The sequence below is a fragment of the Oryctolagus cuniculus genome, chromosome 3, assembly GCF_964237555.1.
Source record: "Oryctolagus cuniculus chromosome 3, mOryCun1.1, whole genome shotgun sequence".
Taxonomy (NCBI): Eukaryota; Metazoa; Chordata; class Mammalia; order Lagomorpha; family Leporidae; genus Oryctolagus; species Oryctolagus cuniculus.
This window is the reverse complement of record NC_091434.1, coordinates 153,025,020-153,049,919: the sequence shown is the minus strand read 5'-3', so window position 1 is coordinate 153,049,919 and position 24,900 is coordinate 153,025,020. Positions and strand designations below refer to the sequence as shown.

General features: G+C 40.8%; 1 protein-coding gene across 9 annotated transcripts in view; it reads right to left on the bottom strand.

Annotated features, from left to right (window-relative positions):
• The window catches only part of CFTR (CF transmembrane conductance regulator), a 260,245-nt gene that overhangs the window by 192,091 nt on the left and 43,254 nt on the right, over window positions 1–24,900 (bottom strand). For 2 of the 9 annotated variants that reach the window (XM_051847972.2, XM_070069813.1), the window contains exon 1: window positions 19,368–19,628. The exons of 6 other annotated variants lie outside the window; for them this stretch is intronic. In XM_051847972.2, the coding sequence (XP_051703932.2) occupies window positions 19,368–19,618 (251 nt within the window). In that variant the 5' untranslated portion in view covers window positions 19,619–19,628. 9 annotated transcript variants of the gene reach the window in all.

Here is a 24,900-nt window from a genome sequence, read left to right as displayed (position 1 = left end):
ATTACCATCACCAGGCATGTTATTCTTTGGTTCAGCCAGGTCACACTGAAGAAAAATTAATCATTTCCTTGAAATAAAACCTGACCTCTCTTTTTCTGAGAAATCTGAAGGGCACTGAAATGGTTTCGAATAATTACCTATGGGCAGGCATCTCTCCATGCCAGGTTTAATTCCCCTCCTGTGTGCTCCGACTACCCTGTCCTTGAACCACACTTGTCTATTAACTCGTCCATGCATCCTGCACACACCAAGCACATGGGTCTCTAAAGTCCACCAGGAGAACCACTTGACCTATCTTTTTTTCTCTTTTACTGCTGTAACCCCTGCACCTAGCACAGATCAGGGAAAGTATTGCCATTTAATGTGTTGAATTGTTGAATTAATATCACATTAAACTTTGTTTACTGATTTAGTTCCCTCATAAGACTTTCTGTGGACAGTGTAGTTATAAATTTCATCTACCTCCATTGTCTTGTTCAGTGTTTGGGACAGAATGGATGAATGTGTTAATTGGTTAATTACACAAACATGGTACATTTGTGGTCCACATGAGGACACTGATTGCAGATGGGTGTGGCTTAGCCATCACTCCTAGGCAAATGCATGAAAAGCCTCTCCTCTAACATCCCCAAAAAGAGTCATAACCCTTTTCAAGTCTACAGTAAAGGCAAGGCCAGATGACAGAGTCTACATTTGTACAGGAAAAATTCTTTATAACATTCCCTCCCTTTTTCTGAGTCATAACTTAAGCTGATAATCCTAAAACTCCTAGACGAGACTATTTAATTCTCAATAGTTTTCATACATAGCACTCTTTGTTATTAAACATTCTTCCTGATATTTAGCCTTTGCCTTTTCCTTATTATTAGTACAAATGTACCAAAATTTCATGATTAGTCCTTCAATCTTCTTTTTTGTTTTTTCTTGACAGGCAGATTTAGACAGAGAGAGAGACGGAGAGAGAGAGAGGGAGAGAGAAAGGTCTTCCTTTCCATTAGTTCACCCCCAAAATGGCCTCAAAGGCCGGCGCACTGTGCTGATCCAAAGCCAGGAGCCAGGTGCTTCCTCCTGGTCTCCCATGCAGGTGCAGGGCCCAAGGACCTGGGCCATCCTCCACTGCCTTCCCGGGCCAGAGTAGAGAGCTGGACTGGAAGAGGAGCAACCAGGACAGAATCTGGCACCCTAACCAGGACTAGAACCCAGGGTGCCAGTGCCGCAGGCAGAGGATTAGCCTAGTGAGCCGCAGCCCCGGCCAGTTCTTCAATCTTCCTAAAGAGCAAATATTCACTTTTCTTATGACCCTTGTGACAGTTTCCATGTTATCTATGTATCATTACACATGAGGCCCACAGAGCTTTTAAAAGGTGTTATAGGGGCCAGTGCTCTGGCGCAGTGGGTGAGGCCGCTGTCTGCAGTGCCGGCATCCCATATGGGCGCTGGTTCGAGACTCAACTGCTGCACTTCCCATCTAACTCTCTGCTATGGCCTGGGAAAGCAGTAGAAGACAGCCCAAATCCTTGGGCCCCTGCACCTGCTTGGGAGACCCAAAAGAAGCTCCTGGCTCCTGGCTTCAGATCGACACAGCTCTGGCTGTTGTGGCCAACTGGGGGATGAACCAGTGGATAGAAGACCTCTCTCTCTCTCTCTCTCTCTCTCTCTGCCTCTCCTTCTCTCTCTGTGTGATTCTGATTTTCAAATAAATAAATAAATCTTCTTAAAAAGGTGTTATAAATTATTGTAAAAATTATTGTAACTTGTTCCATGTCTTGTGTCTTCGATTTCAAATTACTTCCATATTTCATTCTGCTCCTGAGGACTCTTATTAATAGGCTGAATTGTGTCTCCCCCAAAATATTTGTGTCCTAATACCCAGTACTTCACGAGGTGACCGATCTGGGGAGAGGATCTTTACAGGGGTAATCAAGTTGCAGTGACGTCATCTGAATTGGCTCTAATCAATGTGACTGGTGTCTGGTTAAGAGGGGAGCTCTGGACACAGGGAGAGGTACACAGAGAATTCCATGGGTGACATCACAGCAAGTTAAATACCAACCACTGCCAGCAGAGCCTCAGAAGCTAGGGGAAAGGCATGCAACATAGTCTCACTCAAAGCCTTCAGAGGAAACACACCTGCCAACACCTTGATCTTGGACTTCCAGGCTCTAGAACTGCAAGGCAATAAATTTCCTTCATTGCACTTTGCTATGGCAGCCCTAGAAAGTAACACACAGGCCCTAAGCAATAAGGAATGTCCATGTTAGAATAAGGTACCCAGAGGAACAAATAAATAAAGGTGGGCTCTGGATATTTAAAATAAGTTCAAACATTGAGGATGCCGGTCAATGGCAAAGCAAAGGCTGGCAGCAAGGAACTAGGCAGGGGCCTCTGGGGGAGTGTGAGCTCCATAAATTGGAGGAGGTACTGGGTCTAGTTCACAGGAGAGAAAAGATGCTTTCTTGGAGCTTGGACAGAAAGATCAACAACTGGTAGCTGTAGTAATGCTGCTGCAGCTGCTAATAGTGTTTACCAGTTATTAAAGAGCCACTCTGTGTTTGGCATTATTTGCTGTCATTTAATGCATAACAAGTGCTTACAGATGGGATGGCTAATTTTATGTGTCAATGGGGAGGGAGTTTGGGGATAAAACTGACATTTAAATCAGTGAACTTGAGTAAAGCAGACCATCCTCCCTAATGTAGGTGGGCTTCATCCAATCAGATGAAAAGTTGACCAGAACAAGACCAGCCTCCTGAGCAAGAGAATTCCCCAGAAGATGCCTTCAAACTCGAAGTGAAAATGTTAGCTCTCCCAGTCTCCAGCCTGCCAGGAAGCCCTGCCAATTTCAGACTTGCCAAACTTCAGGATCATGTGAGCCAAATCCTTATAAGAAATCATATTATATTTACTATTGGTTCTGTTTCTTTGGACAACCCTGACTAATACACAAAGTAAACACTCAACGCTTGTCAGATAGCATGATAAAGCCATGCTGTGTTAAGATGAGGATAAGTCACTGTGGCTGAGAGTAACTGAGGTACAGAGGGATTAAAAGAATTGCCTAAGAACACATTGTTAATAAGTCACAGAGTCAGAATTCCAGGCAAGACTGATTCCAAAGTGCATGCTTCTTCCGCTATATAGGAAGGTACAAAATGGATCTGAAAGAGAAGTTTAATTTGAAATATATGCATTGTTTTTGTTCATAATATGCACTTTCCATGAACTTTCTGAAGACTTCTCTATGCATGGATTGTCAAAAAAAAATTTTTGCACCAGAATAAACTTATCTTTTAATCCCATCTTGCCACAAACTTTCTGAAGTACCCTCATATTGCTTATAAGTGAGAGTGAGGATAGAGACAAAGAACAATGTACAGGCAGGTGTAAAGAGGGAACCAAAGAAAGGTCAGAAACAACCAACTTGGGAGAAACCAGTTCAGCGGCTTTCCAACTGTGAGCCCCCACACCTCCTGTCCTAGCAATACTTCCCGGAATGCACTAATTTTTTATTTGAAATGTCCATATATCTTATTATCTCAAAAGGAAGGATAGAAATATGACACATTCTCTAATATGTTACAGGCCAGTTTTAGCACACAGGATGCCTCTGTTATTGTTTTCAGGTTAGCTGGTTAAGCACCTAATCTGTAGGAAAGCTTCCCTGATTCTTCTTTGCACATATTTAAAACTATTATGACCTGAAACCGCTTATCTCTGCATTGTATGAGTGAACACGTCACTATAGACACATGGGCCAAGCTCAGTTCACCTGTGCATCCAAGATCTCATCACAGCAAACAGAAATATTGATATCATCTGGATTTTATTATACTTTTCATCCTTAGTCACTGTAAGGTGACTTTGATTATAAGACTCACCATTAACTTAACACTAGCCTGTCCAAAAAGAAATACTATCTTCACTATGCACAGTTATTAAAAATCAACAACATTACATACTTATTCATGCAATTACTTATATCACTTTCCTCTTTAGAATCACATTTTAAAGGTTTAGTCTTAGCCTTCTTCACCTATAGGTCAAAAATACACTCCAGATTCGCTCTTGGCCTTTCAGAGCTATGAATAGGGTTACAGTGACAAGCTGCATCCAAAACACCTTCACCTGTAGACAAGCAGTATAATTTCAAGGCATAATGAAGTGCTGAGGTGGGCAAGCTCTACTGTAATTACATTGCCTGGAACGCCAGACAAACTTCAGACTAAATATTACCTGTTCCTTTCAAAACTAGATCACAGAGTAGTCTTTCCCAATAAATACCAAACAGCACATGCAACTGAAGTTAGAAGTCAAACATGAAGGGGGCAGCCCACACAAGAAAACTCCACTGAACATACAGCTTTTATGTACCACTGCTAAGTTCCTATACTGAAATTTATTGCTGGGCCTGAGAGCTTACACTTTTGTTATTTACATCAATTACAAGAGGTATTTCAACTACAGAAAATTAACATTGTGAAAAACATAAGCATGTATGACTAAGAAAATATGAGTACCACATAAATGCTATATAATCACTTTAGCTTTTATTTTGAAGCAGGAGTTAACTGTATCTTTATATTTATGGAGAGGGTATTGTCATTTATTGTCACCTCTAATGGTTTGTACAGACATTCCAAGGAAGAGTTTATTTGAATTTTAGGATACACTGATAAAAGTATATATTAGATTTTTGGTTTCTGTTTTTAAAATTTATTTGACAGGCAAAAAGCCAGAAAGAGAGAGAGAGAGAGAAGGAAAGAGCGAGCTCCGATCTGCTGATTTACTACCCAAATGCCCACAATGGCCCCAGGTCAGGGACTGAAGCCAATCCAGGTCTCCCACATGAGTGGTAGAGACCCAGTTAATTGAGCCATCACAAGGCCTGCATTCACAAGAAGCTGGAGTCAGGAGCAGGGGTCAGGCTCAAACCCAGGCACTCTGATGCAGATGTGGGCATCCTGACCTGTCTCTTTACCTTAACCACTAGGTCAAATGCCTGTCATTCATCCTCTTAAATCCTCACAGTAAAGTATTAAATTTCAAACATGAAGTTGCGAGGACACACTCAAATCATACCCAGACCTTAGTAATAAAGATAGAAGAGCAGAAAGGTCTTCAGAAAAAGAGTAGAAAATGATAGACAGGCAGATATGGAAATCTGAAAAACAATGAAAGGTGATGGCTCAAACCTAGATGGAACACTCAGGATAAGTACAATTAAGGTCAAGTCCTTTGCAACTGAGCTGTTCCTATGTGACAATGTTTGGCTACTGTCATGCTTTTGACTAACCACATCTTTCATTCTTCAACTAGACATTTAAGATTTTAAAGATCTCATTACCCTAAAACAACACCCACCCTTCCCCCCACCATAAAATAACTTATCACATGGACCGATGCAAAGCAATAACAGTGATTAAGCAGAGAGCATTATTCTGGCCTTTCCAAGAAAAACTAAATCTAATACTTACTTAAACAGTATTTATTATGATTGTGTTCGAACCATAAGTTGCAGGTACAAGAAAATGTTTAAAATTTAAATATGAAATTAAGCAAAAATTATTTATATCAGCAATTCCAGTCTAGGTTTGTGGATAGCATGGTATGCTGGTTAAGAATAGATTTCTAGACTTAAACCAATCCAAGTTCATGTCCTGACTTGTATATACTCTAACCTTTCTAAACCACATATTTCCTATATATAGACTGCATCTAGAAGTGTTTTAAGAATTCATTGAGATGCAAAAAGTGCTTAATAAACGTTAGGAGTTTATTATAGAATGCAAAATTGCAGACTTCAAGAACTTCCTAGAGAAAACTTGCAATTCTTTGGCAAGTTGAATTATTTCCGTTTCTATTGTTAACTTACTGAAGAGTGAACTTTCACAGTTCTCTTCCTTGGACTCTAAGGTTTTTAAAGAGGGATGTAGGGAGAAGAGGTTAACAGAACTAGAAGAGGGAATCACCTCGATACTCATAATTTTATATTTATTCTGTCAAACACTATCTTTGGTCCTCAGATCTTTAGTACATTTTCCCATTTTTTATTAATGGTATAAAGAATGGAGATTCCTTAAACAAATAAATTACTGATAATCTTTTCATCTTCGACCCATTAGTTTTTTAAATCAGGACCATGGACCAGGATCTCATTCTGAAAGTGTCTGCACAAACGCTATACCAAGTTTTCACAAGTATCAAGGGCTCAATATTTATGCTGAATAAGAACATATACATAGCGTGCATGGATGAGTGAATGAATAAATAAATAAAAACCACATTGTATTTCAAAATTAATACTTTTACACTAGCAAGTTCATATTGTAGTGGTTGTCTTTCTGGCTACTAAAATTGCAATGTATAAAACTTAGTTCGGGGTACCGGCGCCACGGCTCAATAGGATAATCCTCCACCTTGCAGAGCTGGCACACCGGGTTCTAGTCCCGGTCGGGGCACCAGATTCTGTCCCGGTTGCCCCTCTTCCAGGCCAGCTCTCTGCTGTGGCCCAGGAAGGCAGTGGAGTATGGCCCAAGTGCTTGGGCCCTGCACCCCATGGGAGACCAGGAGAAGCACCTGGCTCCTGCCATCGGATCAGTGTGGTGCGCCGGCCGCGGCGGCCATTGGAGGGTGAACCAACGGCAAAGGAAGACCATTCTCTCTGTCTCTCTCTCTCTCACTGTCCACTCTGCCTGTCAAAAAAAAAAAAAAAAACACAAAAAAAAACAAAAAAAAAACTTAGTTCGGATGTTATTGGGATTGCTACCTTTGGGCTTTAATAGCAGCTTTAGAAAATCATAATACAGGAAGCAAAATATCAGATCTCATTGTAGTTATATATTTATACCCTGACTTAACTAATTTATGTAAATGCCTCATATCTAATGGTATTAATGATGTTGTTCTATATTAGCTACATAATCCAATCAATCCCACAGGGATCAACCCATTCACTTCCAGAGTTTTCATATACACATCCATATAAATATGAGAGTTCTTCAAAAAGTTCATGGAAACTGTGTATTATAATAAAAATTTGCATTTATACCGTTTTTTTCACCCAAAAAAATTTCATTTTTCAATGCCATTTTCCCACAAACTTTCTGAAGTTAAAGAGTATATATAGGCCGGCGCTGCGGCTCACTAGGCTAATCCTCCGCCTTGCGGCGCTGGCACACCGGGTTCTAGTACTGGTCAGGGCACCGGATTCTGTCCCAGTTGCCCCTCTTCCAGGCCAGCTCTCTGCTGTGGCCAGGGAGTGCAGTGGAGGATGGCCCTAGTCCTTGGGCCCTGCACCCCATGGGAGACCAGGATAAGTACCTGGCTCCTGCCATCAGATCAGCGCAGTGCGTCGGCGCGGCGGCCATTGGGGGGTGAACCAACAGCAAAGGAAGACCTTTCTCTCTATCTCTCTCTCTCACTGACCACTCTGCCTATCAAAAAAAAAAAAAAAAGTATATACATGGGCCAGCACCATGGCTCACTTTGTTAATCCTCCACCTGCAGTGCCAGCATCCCATGTGGGCGCCAGGTTCTAGTCCCTGTTGCTCCTCTTCCAGTCCAGCTCTCTGCTGTGGCCCGGGAGTGCAGTGGAGGATGGCTCAAGTGCTTGAGCACCTGCACCTGCATGAGAGACCAGGAGGAGGCACCTGGCTCCAGAGGTCTCAGATTGGCGCTGCGCTGGCCGTAGCAGCCATTTGGGGAGTGAACCAGCGGAAGGAAGACCTTTCTCTCTCTCTCTCTCACTGTCTAACTCTACCTGTCAAATAAAAAAAAAAAAGAGTCTATATATACAAGTTTCTTGTATATATTATATATTGACTTTAAGAGTAGTAGAGAATACTTCTCAGTTACCAGCTGAAATGAACCAGAAAATATCATGAGCTTCTAGACACGAAAATCTACCTTAGAGCTGAAATGTAGAAGTTCTTTTAGTAGTACAAACTTGATCAGCCTACTTAATTTTTTGATACAATGTGTTCAGAGGTTCAAGACTAAAATAAAATAATTGAAGGTCCTTTTTTCAAAAATAAGAGTAAGTTGTGATACATACATTTACAAAGAAATTTTAAAATAATCACTTTAACTGTTTGGCTTAGAATTAAATTGTCAGTCACCCTGAATGTTCACAAAAAATTTGAAGATAAAACTACCTCAGAGAGGAAAGCCCATCTATAGCAATTTGGCTACTATTGATCTGTAGAGAAATATTAGTGTTCTAACTTAAGCTAGAATTTTATTAGAAAGTCCAATGAACAATATAAGAAAAGGGAAGAAAAATATTCCTCATCTATGTTGTACTTCAGAAAACAATTTGTTAAAATAAATTTTTAATTCAAAAATTAGACTATTACATTTAATTAACATATTGATTACCTCATCTTTTATGGTGATCAGAGCACCTAAAATCTACTCTTTGTGCAACTTTTCAATACAACGCAATACTATTAAGTATAGTCCTCACACCGAGTATCAGTTCTCTAGAATCATCCAGACCACATAATCGCAAGTTTGCACCCTTTGACATACATTTCCTCATCTATCTCCTGCCTCATCCCTAGTAACAATGGCCCCACTTTCTGTTTCTGTATATTTAGTTTAATTTAGAATCCACACATATGTGAGATCACGCAATGTTTTCCTCTCTTATTGGCATATATCTGATAAGAGCTTAATATCCAAAAAATATAAGGAACTCACACTACTCAATAGCAAAAACATAAAAATCAGATAACCCAATTTGAAAATGGGCAATGATACTGTATAGAAATTTTTCTAGGAATAGACATTTGACCCAGCAGTTGGATGCCGGTTAAGATGTCTGCATTGCATATCAGAGTACCTGTATTCAATTCCTGGCTCCAGCTCCTGATTCCAGCTTCCTGCCAATGCAGACCTTGGGAGGCAGCAGTGGCGGCTCAAGTAATTAAGTCCTTGCCACCCATACAGGAGACCTGGATTGAGTTCCTGGCTCCAGGTTTCAGCCCTGCCCATGGCTGGTCATTGTGGGTATTTGGGGAGTGAACCAGCACAAGACAGTGTTTTGTCCATCTGTCTGTCCCTGCCTCTCTGCCTTTTGAATAAAATTTTTTTAAAGAGAAGACACAAACCTGGATAACATTAATGCTTATTAGTAAGAAAAACGCCATATTTACAAGCACAGCCTAACTGAATTACTCAAGTTCTAACCAACAGGTATATTTTAAAGGCTTACTGTGTACCAGGGACTCAGACAGATTTGCTGGTTACTAAAAGGGAGATAAGATAGAGCCTCTGCATGGCAGAATATATTGAAAGATGTGTATGCAAAAAAAAAAAAAAAGAGGGAAAAAATGGTCAGTAGATTCTTATAAGTCAAAAACACCTCTGCAAAACTATCTAGCCATTAAGCTGCCATTTTCTTCTTCTGAAAAGTCCATTTTTCACATCCAAATGTTTCACTTCCTTTGAAAATTAATGAATAAACTATTAACTAAAATTAATGAATAAAGTAATGTTAATTATATGTGAGCCTTAAAATGTTTTTTTTCTAGTTTTTTTATGTTGAACTAAGAATTTTTGGAGTAGACATTTGGCCCAGTTGTTAAGAGGCCAATTAAAACACCTGCATCCTGTACTGATCTACCTGGGTTTATTCCCAGCTCTGCTCCTGACTCCAGCTTCATATTAAAGCTGTCTCTAGAAGGCAGCAGGTGACACCTCAAGAAGTTATGTCCATACTACCTGCATGGGAGACTTGGATAGTGATCCTGGTTAGCAGCTGCAGCCAGGCCTAGTGCCAGCCACTGTGGGCATTTGGGGAATGAACCAGCAAATGGGAGCTCTCTCCCTCTCCTCCCTCTCTCTCCATTCTCTCTCTCAAAAAAAAAAAAAAAAAAAACCTAAGGAATTTTTAAATCATCATTTTGAAGCTTATTGCAATAGAATTTAAACAAAAAAAGAAGGTTTCATGATTTGAAATTCAAATTTTGGTGTCCATGAATATTGGAACACACTCATTCATTCCCATTTGTTTCCATATTGTCCATGGCTGCTTTCCCACTATAGTGGAAAAGACCATGTAGCCCACAAAGTGAAAAATATTTACTACTGCTTTCCCACTAAAGTGCAGAAGCCATGTGGCCTTTACAGAAAAATGTAACAATGGATTTTGGTTTTAAAATCAATGCTTCTGTGTTACTGTTGTTTCTTTTTCTGGAATTCATGGAGATGTTTAAAATAAACATATTGGGCAAGCAAAGCTTCCTACACAGTTTCTCTATGCTTCTGCCTCTAGAATACTTTGCTCACCCCCACTAGCATGGGTTTCATTTCCTTGTTGCTCCTGTAACCAATGCTAGATTCCAAGACCTGGTCCTTGAATCTCCACTAAACACAGCTGTCATCACCTCCAGGTTGCCGCTTCTTACACTTGATTTTCACGTGCAATCCTACACTGTGTAACAATGTTTTGGTCAATAAGAGACTGAATCTAGGACAGTGGTCCCATAATCACCTGGAGACATCACAGCCATCTTAGATGGTTTAAATGTACTCCGTGATGTTCATATAACAACAAAATTACCTATCGGCTATTGACACATTTCTCAGAACAGGTCCCTGTCATTAAGAAGCACAAGACTGCACGTCTGACTGCTACCACATGAAATTCTAGGTTCTTCCCTGGAGTCTTAGTGTTCATTTGGCACTTAGGAATAGCCATGAAGTCAGACAGAAGGTAAGTGCTTTTCTGTAGACACTGCGAAAAACGAGAATTTGTGTGTTTAAAAAGATTCAATTTTAACACGAAGCAAGGATACATTATCTTTTCAAAAATATTGAAAATCTTTTTAGCACCAAAAAAGTCATGATTTTAGGTCAAGCACACATGATTGTGTGCTCTTAATTGTTCTAACTGAAAACAACATCTGAAGACGTTCTCAAAGGTCCATGGTCTCTCGTATATGTTGCGTCCAATGATATGCAAACCAATGCAAAAAGGAGGAAAGTTATGGGTGGGGAAATTATGGGTGGAGGGAGGGTGGAGGTCAGAGCGGAAGAGGTAGTAGCTGGCAGGTTGGTCAGAGGGAGTTCAGGATGGCTCTAGGTAGAATTTAGCCATTGTCATCCCTGGAAGACAGCTTAGTCTTTCTGACTCTCTTGAGTCACACTGTCCCACAACAAGGTCAAACAATGCACTTCAGTATTTCCCTGGTTGCCACCCCGGCCTTGACTGGAATTGTATGAAGGAAGTATTTAGAATTCTTGCTGTCATCTCCTTAATATCTCTTACCTAAGACTAAGCTCTAAATCACTTAAATATATTTTCAAATAATCATATTACCTGACCTTGAGCCACACATGTCGTTTCCTTTTGTATTTTGAAGAGCCCTAGAGGACCTGCATAGGCTGCCAACCCCATCCTGGCCCTTCTTCTCCAATGGCATTTTCTCCCTCCAGAAGCTGCACCACCATCAGCCATGTAGCCCAATCAGCAGGTCAATATGTCACCCTTTGCACCCTCCATCTCCAATCAGTTCCTAAACCTGTTCATATCAGATCCATCTCTCTCTCCATCACTACTGCTACTCCATAAGTTTATCTTTTCTTTTGCAAAACTGCAACAGTTTCTTGATTGGTCATGTCATTTGCCTGCTAAAAATGCAAGGGTTTTTACTTCCATTATGATAAAACTCAAAGAGACACGTGGTGCGGCACAATGGGTTAAGCTGCTGCTCGGGACAAGTGCATCCCATGTTGGAGTGCCAGCTGGAATCCCCACTACTCCACTTCTGATCCAGTTCCCTGCTAATGGTGCTTTGGAAGCAGCAGAAGATGGCTCAAGTATTTGAGTTCCTATCACTGGGGAGACCAGTTGTTGGCTTCTGGCTTCTGCCTGACCCAGCCCAGGCTGTTGCAGCCATTTGGAGAGTAAACCAGCAGATAGATCTTTATATCTCTCTCAATCTCTCTCTCTCCCTCCCCCATACACACTCTGCCTTTCAAATAAATGAATAAATCATTTTTTTAAAAAATAATAAAATGCTCAAAGTTTTCCAAGCCCTTGCTAGGGTTTCCAGACCCATTTCCCACAATCCCTATGGCAGGTTTTCAGGATGAACTTAGGAAACTGAATTCTCTGCAAGGCCATGCTTACTCTTTCTGCCAGTCCTACGCACATTGGCTGCTTCTGAGTTCAGATGTTTCCTAGCTCATGTTCATGCTCTTTGTCTGGATACCTCCTACTGAATAGCCCCCTCTAGGTGTGAATGGGAGAGACATTTCCTTCAGCAAGCCTTCCTTGCCCAGCCTTAGACTGGATTAGGGGCCCCCACTGAGGACTTCCATAAAGCCCCTGAGAACTTGGGTGTCAGAGAATTCATTCCAAGAAGGCAGCAACTAATCTTACATACCACTGCCTTTTCAATGCCTCACAAGGAATGCAGAAGGTAGTGAATCAATGAATGATGGCCTCCTCTAAGCTGCCCAGAATCATGACCTACAAAAGAAGGACTGCTCCGACTCAGCTCCTTAGAGCAACCTCTAATTATATGGGAGTACAGTTTCTGGGCTGAGAGTCCTAACTACACGATCTCAACAAAAATCTTCAAATCATACAGAGAATTGGCAAGCCAGCTGTCCCACAAGGGCTAAGCCATAAGAGACCCAAGGAAATTTGATGGTGTAAGTTGCCCTCAGTGCTGCTTGCTTAACTCCCACTATTGGACTTGTGCCACCATGAAGGACAGCTGGAAAGTCATCCATCTACAATACACATAGTTCCCTATGGGGAAATCACACTGGAATGATCAGCACAAAGATATTTATTACATCCTTCTATTCAAGAGTCTGAAACAGAGTATTGTACTGAATAAGTTAGAAAAGGCTCTGACATCCAGGGCTTTACAATTTGAAATAGTCACTGAGGTCAGAAGACAGCAATAAGTTAGTGGAGCTTCCCAAGCAAACCTGACAAGCCTTGCACGTTGGATACAGCAGTGAGAACCAGATCTGTGAGAGCTCTGTAGGAATGTAATTCTCTACACAAAACAGTCTAAAGAGTAAATTGACTTTTTACAGGCTTCCTACTAAAAGGAGCCTAAGCTCTTTGCTGTCACAAAGCTCTAAGTGAAGCCACTTTGTAATGCTAATTTCACACTGAAACAACCACATGGTAAGTTGGTTCTTGGGGAGCTGAAGCAAAGCAACTGAAATAGTCCTGTTTTATCTAGGACAGTGCACTTGACACATTAATAAAGTAATCCTTCTGTCAGTGTCCCCAGACAACTAGACCCCTATCATAGTCTGTTTTCCCCTCTATACCGCATTGCTTTGCAGGGATTTTGCTCCAGAGAAATGCCCTACACAAGATGCGTCAGGAATCAGTGGATCAAAATGGCCCAAATTGCTACTGAGTCAGAGATGTTTTTTAAATTTTGACAAACAACATATAACTGCATGCTAAATGGTTAACACCCTTCCCTGATGGTTTTGCAATCCTATACTTATATTGTAACTCTATCACAGTGAAATTACAGGTTCCTGTGAAACAATAATAATATATTTTTATAGCAGTGTTCATTCAAGGAACTTTTAAACAAGTTTCAACATTTAGATATTGAATACTGTCACTCTAAGTCCTACTTCCTTCCATAAATCATAAATGGAAAATCATGATTTCCCCAGAGTATCAGCTGGATCTGAGGGATATTTTTATTGTCACATCAAACATAAAATATTGATGAAGCAGTTAAGAAAAATAGATTCCACTGTTCTCTTTGGCAAGGAGTTGACTATTAAAACTGTACCATATACTGTGTGTTTTAAGTCGAAAAGAACAGTGCTAGAAAGTCAAATGGCTATTAATTTAAACTAGCACATAAAAACTATTCAGGCCACACTTCAAAACCAATGAGCAATTTTTAAAACTTGCAAAATTGTAAGAAACAATTATGTAATTATATATACAGATATTTTATATATACATATATAATTATAGACTATCATGTACGAGATATTTTTAAAACTGTAAGTTAAACCAGTAGAAATTCACACAAAATTTACATATACCCTAAGTCAAAACCTCTGAACTATGTAATAACAAAACAAACATGGTCAGCAAAAGGAAGATGGATAGAAAGGAGTATAGAAGGACTGGTGTAGAGAATCTGTATTTGTCAGTGTTTGGGCACCAGTGTTTAGGACACAGGGGCCACTATCCCAGAGATGGGCTCCTCAGTCCCTACAGCAAATAAAGCCAAGACAGGGTATGAAACCCTGGACCATCTTCACGAGAGAGCATTTGTCCATAGACTGACTAAATGGATTCATGGTATTCAGGCACCCTTGGTAGTGGCATCTCACAATATGAATTATTCATCTCATATTGGCCTTTGCTTTATGCATCTATTTCTTTTGATTTGGACAGCTAAACCTCGCCTGAGACCCAACCCTGAGATAACTGATAATTTTGATCAGGATCAGACTAGACCCTTGTTTCAGTAGCCAACTGGTTTCCATTGACAACCTTTCAAAAAACCTCCAACAAATTGAAAAAAAAAATATTTATGGCTCAGTCAAAATTTCAGCTGTCTTCATGCACTATGAACACATCAATAAAAGAAATATAAAATCATTACAATGGACTTTTTATAATACACCATAATAATGTATAGCCAAGTAAGTTTGGTCTTCTTCAAAATTATCCTCTTTATGGACCTTTCATTACATAATTATTATAATTATGCTGCAATTCCCAAAGCATTTCCTTTTCTCTGAATAATTGCCTTTAAAGTTTGCAATTCAATTTATTGGATCACAGTAACTAAAACTTGTCTGTTAATATGGCAAATTACGATGAAAATTTTGATGTTAAGATATAGGGAAAAATAATTTAGGAGCAGACTTAAGTGATCAGTCTGGACAACATGACTTAACACAAGCTGCAAGTATATAACAATGACCATGGCGGGAGATATTTGGCCTAGCAATCAGGATGTAGGTTAACACACTCACATCCCACGTTGAAGTATCTGGGTTCAATACCCACTCCAGCTCTTGACTCCAGCTTCCTCCTAATGTACATTCTGGGAGGCAACAGCAATGGTTCAAGAAATTGGGCCTCTGCCATCCTCATGGAAGATCTGGACTGAGCTCCTGGCTCCCAGATTAGCTGAGTCCAGCCCCAGCCATTGTAGTCATTTAAGGAGGGAACAAGCAGATGAGAGAGCTCTCTCTCTAGCTCACTCTGTCTCTCTCTCTTTCTCTCTCTCTCTATCACCTCTGCCTCTCAAAATAAATAAAAATAAAACAGGAGAAGATGCCTGGCCTAGCAGTTAAGACAATACCTGAGACACCCACATTCCATAACAAAGTCCCTGAGTTCAAGTCCTGGCTCTACTCCCAATTCCAGCTTCCTGTTAATGCACATCCTGGCAGGCAGCAAGTGATGGTTCAAGTAGTTGGGTCGCTGCTACCAGATTGGAGAGCTGGATTGAATTCCCAGCCTTGGCTGTTGCCAGCATTTAGGTAGTGAGCCAGTACATGAGAGATCTATGTCTGTTTCTTCTGTCTATCTCTCTCACCTACCCTCTCCCTCTCTCTCCCTCTGCGTGTGTGTGTATCTCTGCTTTTTAAATAAATAAATAAATTTTTAAAACATTAAAGCTATGGTAACATGAATGACATTTAAAAATAATACTAAAACTTTTAAAAATGACTATGACGAATTGAAATTATTATACATTTAACGAGAAGAAATTTATATAAAATTTTAAAGATAATTCCACATTAAGAGATCAAAAAATACTTTGTTCAAAGGCAAAACAATCAAGGGTATGGTTTTCATTGGTAGCTATTTTCAGTGTCCACATCTATTTTAATGTATAAATTCTAGAGTACTTGTTTAAAAGTCTCTCATTACTATGTTTAACAATTACAAAAGTGTCTTAAAGTGTCTTACTATTAACCTGAAACTTACAGTTCACAATCCTTGGCTGAATTTCCACCCTAGATGTTAAGATTTTTTCTCTGGTCTTACTTGAGACTTATCTGTAGAATTTTTGCGAGAGTCCGATACCCAGTCTTATAAGAGATCTATAGCATTTACACTTGGTTTCTGTGGGGTTATACATAGCTCCTCCAATATAGACCTTAACTTTTGGTATCTTAACTTTTGGATACTATGACCAAAACCAAGTTATATCACCTGATACATAGTTTCATACACAAGCCAACTAGACAGAGAGGGAAATTCAGGGTATGAGAGAATAGAGAACAAATCAAATCACTACTTTAAAAATCATAACAAAATGGAAACTGGAAAAATTTGTTCCAAATCAAAAAAGCATAATCTTTACTGATAAACATTTGTAAATCAAACCAACTGGTATACAAATCATAAATTCTATGCAAATATCACATCTAGTTTAAAACCAGCTTCATATTTTGTAAAGATTTTTCTTAAAAACTACAACTTAATGTACTTATTTTCTACCATATTCATAAACTGAATTTTTTGTGGTAACATTATATTGTTATTTTATGTATATGTGTGCGTGCATATATATATATACATATATTTGCATTATGATAGTTCAGATGTCTTCCAAATTTTGTACTTGATTTAAAATTCATGTAAAATTAAGAAAGTACTTTGGATTTTTCCTCAAACATTTGATTTCCAATGATATAACCTAAACAATTAAAGAGCTATTTAATATATTCCATAACCCTGACCATAATTGTTTTACTCTTTTATGACTCTGAAACAGAAGGGATCATATTCAGAACATTAAATTCCAGTACATTTAACAACATATTATATAAGGATAAAACTTTTTTATTGCATGCTTAGTGAGACCATGTTAGATGAAATTTTCCCAAATTCTCATACAGGCTGATTCATTGTGTATGCAGACTTATACTGCAGAATTATACTCAGCAAAGAGGAACTGCACTCCTTATATAAACAAGACACATGGTACTGTAAAGAATGTTCAAATGTAGTAATTTATAATGATAACAGCAGCTAACACTTACTGGGCTAACATAAACATGCATTTTCTCAATCACAGAACCCTTGGGTCATAAGTCCTATCAATCTCTAAGTTTGAATGGTCAAGTCACATGAACACAGAGATGTGACAGGATTTGCCTCAAGTCACACAGCTACTAAGCAGTAGATCTGGGATTTGAATCCAAAAGATCTGAATCCAAAGTCTGCTGCTCCTCACCAGTGAGCGGCACTGCCTGACCCATTGCAGAGAGTGAGGTTTTTGCCCTTTAGCAGTAGAGTCCTGAAGAAAGTTCATAATCACTAGTTCTGGGTGATTGTCAGTTCCTCTAATAGTAGGAACTTAATTTTTAAAAACACACCTATTCTTAGAGCAACTTATTATAAAATAGTTTGGAGAAAAGAAATGAGTATGCTCGCAACAAATTTCATAGCCATTATAATACATTTTCTTTCCAAATCAACCTGACAGCTTTTTTAAAACTATACTAAAGTTTGCCAATCTATAAAAATTGAAAAGTTTGATGAACAATTGAAAAGATGAACAATATGCTATTTAAAGTCTCTTAGTCCTTAGAATTAACCATGGGATATTCATTCTGAAAACTGCATTTTTAGACTGACTGGCAATTGGGTTCCTCAAAGTGCTGTGGATAAAAAGTCTCCAATTATTGCCAATTAGCAATGTGATTTTAGAAGTAATAGGAAACAGATAAACAGGCCAATTTTACAAAGTAATAAAAGGTGCTGTAAACATCAATAAGAAAGGCAGTTCCAAAGAGTAAAGTCCTTCTGCCCCATCCACAAGGAGGAGATCTCCTTCAGGGGCCAATGGCCTCTCCTTTGCACCTGGGTTTCAGGTTTGCAGCACGTGTAGAGAATCAGAGCTCAGAGGACTGTGAATCACTTTCTCATACACACATTTATGGGCATATTTGTAGCAGAGTTGACTTTTCCAATACTTTAGCATGCTGATTCACTGGAGAATTATGAGCCTGGCAGCATCCTGGGAGAGAGCTGCCCCTATTGGTTCACTCACACAGGTATAGCAACAGGAACAAAGTAGATGCGGTACCTAAAGAACACTTGAAACACGAAACGCTACATCTAATTACACTTCACCTAAGACTCTGAATTTAAACTCTATTTTTAAAAATCTCATTAGAAGGAGTTTGCAAGCTTTTCTAGCTGTTCATTTGCAAAAAAGGATAGGAGCACAATCTCTTCCATGTCAGTTGGTTATAACTTCAGCATCTATTCCCCGGGTTTCACACTTTGCAAAATTCTGATGTTCTTAAATTAATAATAGGTACTATTAGCATTTTGAATATACCTATTTCAATGGATTTGATTTCCTTCATAACAGGAAGAACAATGGAATTCTGCAAAGGCTTGTTAGACTTACTTGGGATTCTAACAACGAAAACTTTGTTTAATCACATAATTTCCAACCCCAGCCCCCATTTTTTAATTCAGTCAACAAATGTTTTCTGAGCACCTACTACATGCAGGAGTGACACGTGGTATGAGTGCCAAGAAAACAAGTTTCTATTAAACATGTATGGGGGAAACGGCGGCGCAAACAAGAATCCTTTATGAATAGCTTTGTCACCGATAAGTTTCTTGGAGAAATCGAAGAAAACAGTTTCACAGTAGCCCACTTGGGTCTAAGAGTCTGCCTTTCCGTTGCAAGCAGACTTGGCTCTACCCCAACAATGGGCTTCAGTTTATTCTTCCATCTCTTCTTAACGCTTTCCATCTTATTGCTCCAAATCCACGTTTTCTTTCAAAACCATGACAGCGCATCTCTTAAGAACCGAGAACAAAAACACTAGTCCTCTCTCCCCGAACCCTGCCCATATCCTCTCCCTCCTCTTTCGTAGGCACGTGTGCTTGCGCAGCTCAGCTGAACACCCTCTCACCTGAAAAAAAGTTTGGAGAGGACGCCGGCCTTCTCCAGAGGCGACTTCTGCATGGTCTCTCGGAGCGCCGGGCTGCCTGCCGGGGCAGGCTGGGCTCGCGCTCCTACTGCCGGACGCCCTGCTCCTCTCCGCGCCCGCCGCTCACCCCTTTTTCTCTGACCTGCCGTGATGTCATTTGCCGCCAACTCCCCCCACCCACCCCCATGGCACACACCTCCCCTTTCCTGCTGCTCCTTCCCCCGCCCCCGCTGCCCAGGTTAAAAGCCCGGCGCTGCCTGGCCGGCCCCACATTCGCTCCAGCCGCCTTCTCCGCCCCGGCGCGCCCCGGCCGCTCCCCGGCCGCTCCTTCCTTCTCGCCTCCTTCCCGCCTGCGCCGCCCCACGCCTCCCTCGCCCGCCGCGGACTCCCGGCCTCCTCCCTCGCGCGCGCTCCGTGCAGCTCCGCGTCCCTACCGTCCAGCCGCAGCCCAGCCCGCGCGGCCGCTCTGCAGGTGCGGGCGGCGACGCCTGAAGACAGAGCCACCAGCGGGAGCAGGAGCGGCAGCACCGCGGCGAGACTCCTGGACCTTCCTCCTCACCAGGTCCCTCCGGCCCCGGGACCTGCCGCCGCCAGCTTCCCTGTGCCATCCTCCTCCTCCTCCTCTTTCTCTTCTTCCTCTTTCCCCGGATCCTAGCCGGGTTCGTGTAAGGTTTGCAAGGTGCATTTTGAAAAGGGAAATACCTCTCTCCAGCATCAAAATGCAGCCTTGGAGAGCCGGCAGGTCCTGCGTTTGTGCCTGGTGGGTTCGCCCTCGCGCCTCCTTCGCGGGGCTGGGGAAGAACCCAGCGTTGTTAGTTTCAGGCTTAGGTGCGCTCCAACTGCGGCTAAGACACCTTTGGAGACGCACTTGGGGGGACGAAAATGTCAACATCTTGCAAAGAGGTAAGAGCAGCTAGTGCCTTGCCCGTCGCCGCCGGAGAGTTGTTAGTTGTCTTTACGAAGTTTTTACTAGTCTAGCTTGCGTTTCTAAGGAGGCTTTTGTGTGCCTAAGCGACAGTGACGACTGGACAGTATGTAAACTCACCCGCCCTCCTATGGATTTCCTGGTCTCGTTCAGCAAAACGTCTTGACTACTGCGCCGGAAGGAATCCAGGCAGCCTTTGAAGCGAAGGTGGCGCATTAACTTTGATCTGACTGAATCTGAGGGCACCTACCCTTTCCTAAGCGTGGGCGCCTTCCTTCCCAGGTTTGGGTGCCTGTCGTGTGGATTTTAAAGAGCCAAGCCTTTAATTTCTGAACTCTATTGTCAAAAAAAAAAAAAAAAAGTGCTAGCATAATGATAGAAAGGAACATACATTTCAATTCATGAATGTGTTCCGCAGGTTTTGATCACTTTCCTTTGCATTTTAATGTCATCTTTTTTCCCTTCTATCTTAAAGTGGGTTTTAAGAAACATTCACATTTTATTGCACTGAATTTTAATAGTAGAGAATAGAAGAGCAAAGAGATGGAACAAAATGATGACAGGATGAATCGGGAAAGAATTTCAGCATTTCTAATTCATGACCCTTGCTTCATAGACTGTGCTGGTGTTTTCCTCTCTCCAGTATCACAAAACTTGAGGCTCTGTTTTCCCTATTGACTTTTCTCAGGAGTGTGAGTGAACTTACTTCATCCACTTCACCATCCTAAGTCTGTTTTCTCCCTACTAGCATGACCCATCAAATGTAAGACACAAATGTTGAAAACAATTGGCAATTATTTCCTTGTTGTTATCAATGAGCAATGACAATGAAGGGATGAAGAATCCACTTCAAGATTACAGAAGCTGACCAATGAGTATGGCTCAAGGAGACCCCAAATACTTTTCAACCAATCTCCCTCCTCTGGAAAGAATAAATAAAATAGTCACCTGAGTTCTTACTATTTGCTGCACATCATTTCATGCAAACCTCACGCTCACCATGTGAGTAAGTGTTGTTATCCTCAATCTTCAACTAGGAAACAGACTAGAGGAGTTAAATAAATGCCACTAATGATAAAGCCAAGATCAAACTCAGGTCTATTTCCAATCTCTCCTTTCAGCATATAGTATTGCCCCTAGTCAAATCACCCATGTAATTTTGTTTACATTTTGCCAGCCACCAAACCCAGTCTTTCTCCTTACACTGGTTTTGTGAAATCAAAACTTTAAAACCTGTTTAACAATGAGACATAAAAGCAGAAATCTATAAATCAAGCAGCTACCAGAATTACATATTTTAATAAATAACACTGAACTACAATATTCTGTCATAAGTGTGTACACACACATGTATAGGAAGACCATAGATCGTTACCATAAAAGCAACACAAATTTATTTTGGCAGAAGTCAGTCTTCACTGTCATTCAGAACTTTCACATTGCCAGCAGACATGTCCAAATGAACTTACCCAGGATTTCAGTATTTGCATCTAGATAGGTGCTTAATACAGGAATACGAACTCATGCACTAAAGAAGTGTTTAAATACGGCTGAAGGTCATGACTGAAATCCAACACATGGCTTTGAGATGTCCAGTTAGGAAAGAGGTCAGTGGTCTGCGATAAGTGTTGAAGTGGACAGTAAGAAACAGTAAGATTTCTCTCTCTAAGCTACTCTACACCAACCCATATTATGTTGTAACAATGTTATAATACCCATAGCTTATACCTATTGGGCGCCATATTGCCAGGCATGATGATAAATGCACCCATGGTTGACCTTTTCTAATCCTTTTAACACCACTGTAGTACAGGTAATTTTTCAATATCCATGTATTACATGAGAAGAACATGAGATACAAAAGCAATTTTCCCAAGCAAGTTTCATAATTAATAATAACAGAAGAGGCTGGAATTTGAACCTAAATAGTATCTTATCTAAACCCAAACTTAATGACTACACATATTTCCCCTATAGAATTTCCTACTAAGTAGGACTGACCTTAAACACAAGAAATTGGGTGACTATTTGTGTGGCATCATTTTAAAGGAACATTAAAAAGATCTAGGCAATGGAAGAGGAGATGATGAGAAAAGGAAGCCAAAATTTATTTAGTCACTACTCTACCTTCAGCAAGGTGCTTCCCACAAAGCATCCCAGTATACGAAAGATCATGAGATAATCTTGTAGTCTTACTTTACTCATCCTGTCACACAGTGTCCGAAGTTTTACCATTAGAGATCGTGAGATGAACCTGCACTATAATTTATCCATCATGTCAGCTTCATTTGCTTATGTTCCTTGGATTCTGTCCTGAGTAGGGTTTAATAGTGATAGATGAGTAGAAATCATGTGTGCACTAAAAACTGGCAAAATAAAGAGAGGAAAGAACACGTCACCTCCCTAGTAAACCAAAGCTCATTACAAGACAGAAGGCAAGACATTGGCTTCACGCTCATAGGCTGATTGTGTTTGTCAGTTTCTCTAAGCTAGGAGGATAGGAGTGGCCACAGCTCTGCCACAGTGTGCCAGTGATGTACTAGTATGCAAACACAGGTTACAGTCTTACAACGTGTTTCAGGACCACAAGGAGGTGTCCTGGTACATGTTGATTATTATTGATTATTGTTGACTTTTACTGTTTGCAACAGGACATTTGGTCTGGCAAATCTGTTTATAAACACACAGGCATATAAACCTCTATTTATATACATATAGACAACTCTTCTTCCCCACAACCTCTTTGGAGACAGGAATTGTGTCTTCTGTTTTCCTTCTGACATTCCTTACTTAGTAATAAAACAATCCAGCGACCATTTTCTCTTGGGGTTACTGACCTAATTGTTGAAATATCATCTTAAAGAAGAAATCAGAAGATATCCAGCGGATGAATGGTTAATATTCTTCTTTCAGCAAGCAAGAGCTTGATGCTGAGGCAGATACAGAATAAAGAGGTACCTCTGCCCTACAAAGCTCAAAACCTACTTGTGGTCATCAAAGTTCACAGAAGATGGTAGCAGACATAGGGGAAACAGCCTGGGCTTAAAGGCAATAATGACATAGGTTTGCAGTCCTGACACCATCTCTTACTTAGCTGAGTGATCCTATTTAAATTATTTAGCTTTTTTTGTCTCCTTTTTCTTTTCAGGAAAATGAGGGTTTTTTTTAAAAGGATTTATTTTATTCATTTGAAAGGCAGAGTGGAGAGAGAGGGTGGGGGAGGGAGAGAGAGAGAGAGAGAGAGAGAGATCTTCCATCTGCCGCTGATTCACACCTCAAATGGCCCAAATGGCTGGGGCTAGGTCAGATTGAAGCCAGGATCCAGGAACTCCTTCAGGTCTCTCACGTGGGTGGCAGGGCCCAAGCAGGTGAGCCATCGTCTGCTGCTTTCACAGGCATATTATCAAGGAGCTGGGTCAGAAGCAGAGCAGCTGAGATTCAAACTGATGTGGGTAATGAATATATCATTTTTTTAAAATCCAGGTTCCTGTGTCCCACAGAGATAGAAATATTAAGCCAAGACTGGAATCTTTTGCAAATAAGAACAGAGTTTATTTGGCAGTCAGGGAATAACCATACATCCACATGCACGAGTGTGGGCTGCCCTACACTGAGAAATACCCCAATATGAGTGGGCCAAAGAATTTCCCATAGGCTAGAGAGAAAAGAGAAACTGAAAATGGCACCTATAATTGGGAAGGTCTGCCAGAGAGTGGGAGAGGTCCAACAGAGACCAGATTTCAGTAGAAAAAAGCTCCAACTACAGCAGCACCTCTAAGCGAGGTCTGGCAGCAAGAGAGCTCTCTCCCACCTTCCACTTCATTTTATATGGAAGGGAGTGGTAGCCTAATTGGATATGTAAATGGAGTAGAGACTTAGCATGCATCCTGAGAAGGTGGGCATATCAAATTGACAGTTAAAGAGATAGGGTTACATTGCAGGGGTACAAGAATTCCAGCTTGCTTAAACTTTACCTACATGCCTAGTTATACCATAACACTGTTGGCACTTAGAAGGGATGCTGGCATTGTAAGCAGCAGTTTAACCTGCTATGCCATAATGCTGAAAATGAGATTAATAGTTTCCACCTCACAGGATTGTTGAATGGGTTAAATCAGAGTCTCTCTGTGTCAGTACTGTGGAAATTTAGGGTTGGTAATAATTCTTTGTTGTTGGGGGCTGGCCTTGTATTGTAGGATGATCAGCAGCTTCCCTAGCTTCCACCCACCAGGTGCTAGTAGGACAACTCCTCTGTTCCCCAGGTAACCAAAACTGACTCCCAAGATAGCCAGATATACTGGGGGAAGGGAGCAGGGTGAAAAGTTACCACTAGTTGAGAACCATTGAATGAACTAAATGTTGTACATAAACAAACTTGGAACCTATTAAGTGTTCAGTAAATGGTAGAAATTGTATTAGGCCGTGTCATGGCATAGTGTGTTAAGCCACCACTTACAATGCCTGTATCCCATATGGGTGTACTGGTTCAAGTTCCAGCTGCTCCACTTCTGATCCTGCTCCCTGTTAATGTACCTGGGAAGCAGCAGATGATGGCTCAAGTACTTAGGCTCCTGCCACACACATGGAAGTCCTCGGCTCCTAGTTGTGGCCTGGCCCAGCCCTGGGTGTTGTGCTCATTTGTTGTTCCCATTTGGGAACCAGCAGATGGAAGAGTTTTCTCTTTCAAATAAATAAATGAGTCTTTTTTAAAAAAAAAATTGTATTAGTCAGCTTTTAGTCACCACAACTAAAACACCTGAGAGAAGTCATTTACAAAGGAAGGTTTATTCTTGCTTAGAGTTTTGGAGAGTCACAATCCAAGGTCAGGCAGCCTCATTGGTCTGCTGCCTGATGAGGGTGGAGGTTGGCAATGAATGGCAGGACTTATGCAGAAGGAAGATCCTATTTGGAGCCAGCACACAAAGACACAGGACACACCCTCATCCATGTGTTCCTCCTTCGAAAGCAATCATGATTCCATCGCAGGGCCCTACCTTAGCAACCTAATCTAATCCAGTAATTTCCCAAAAGTTGCACCCCCA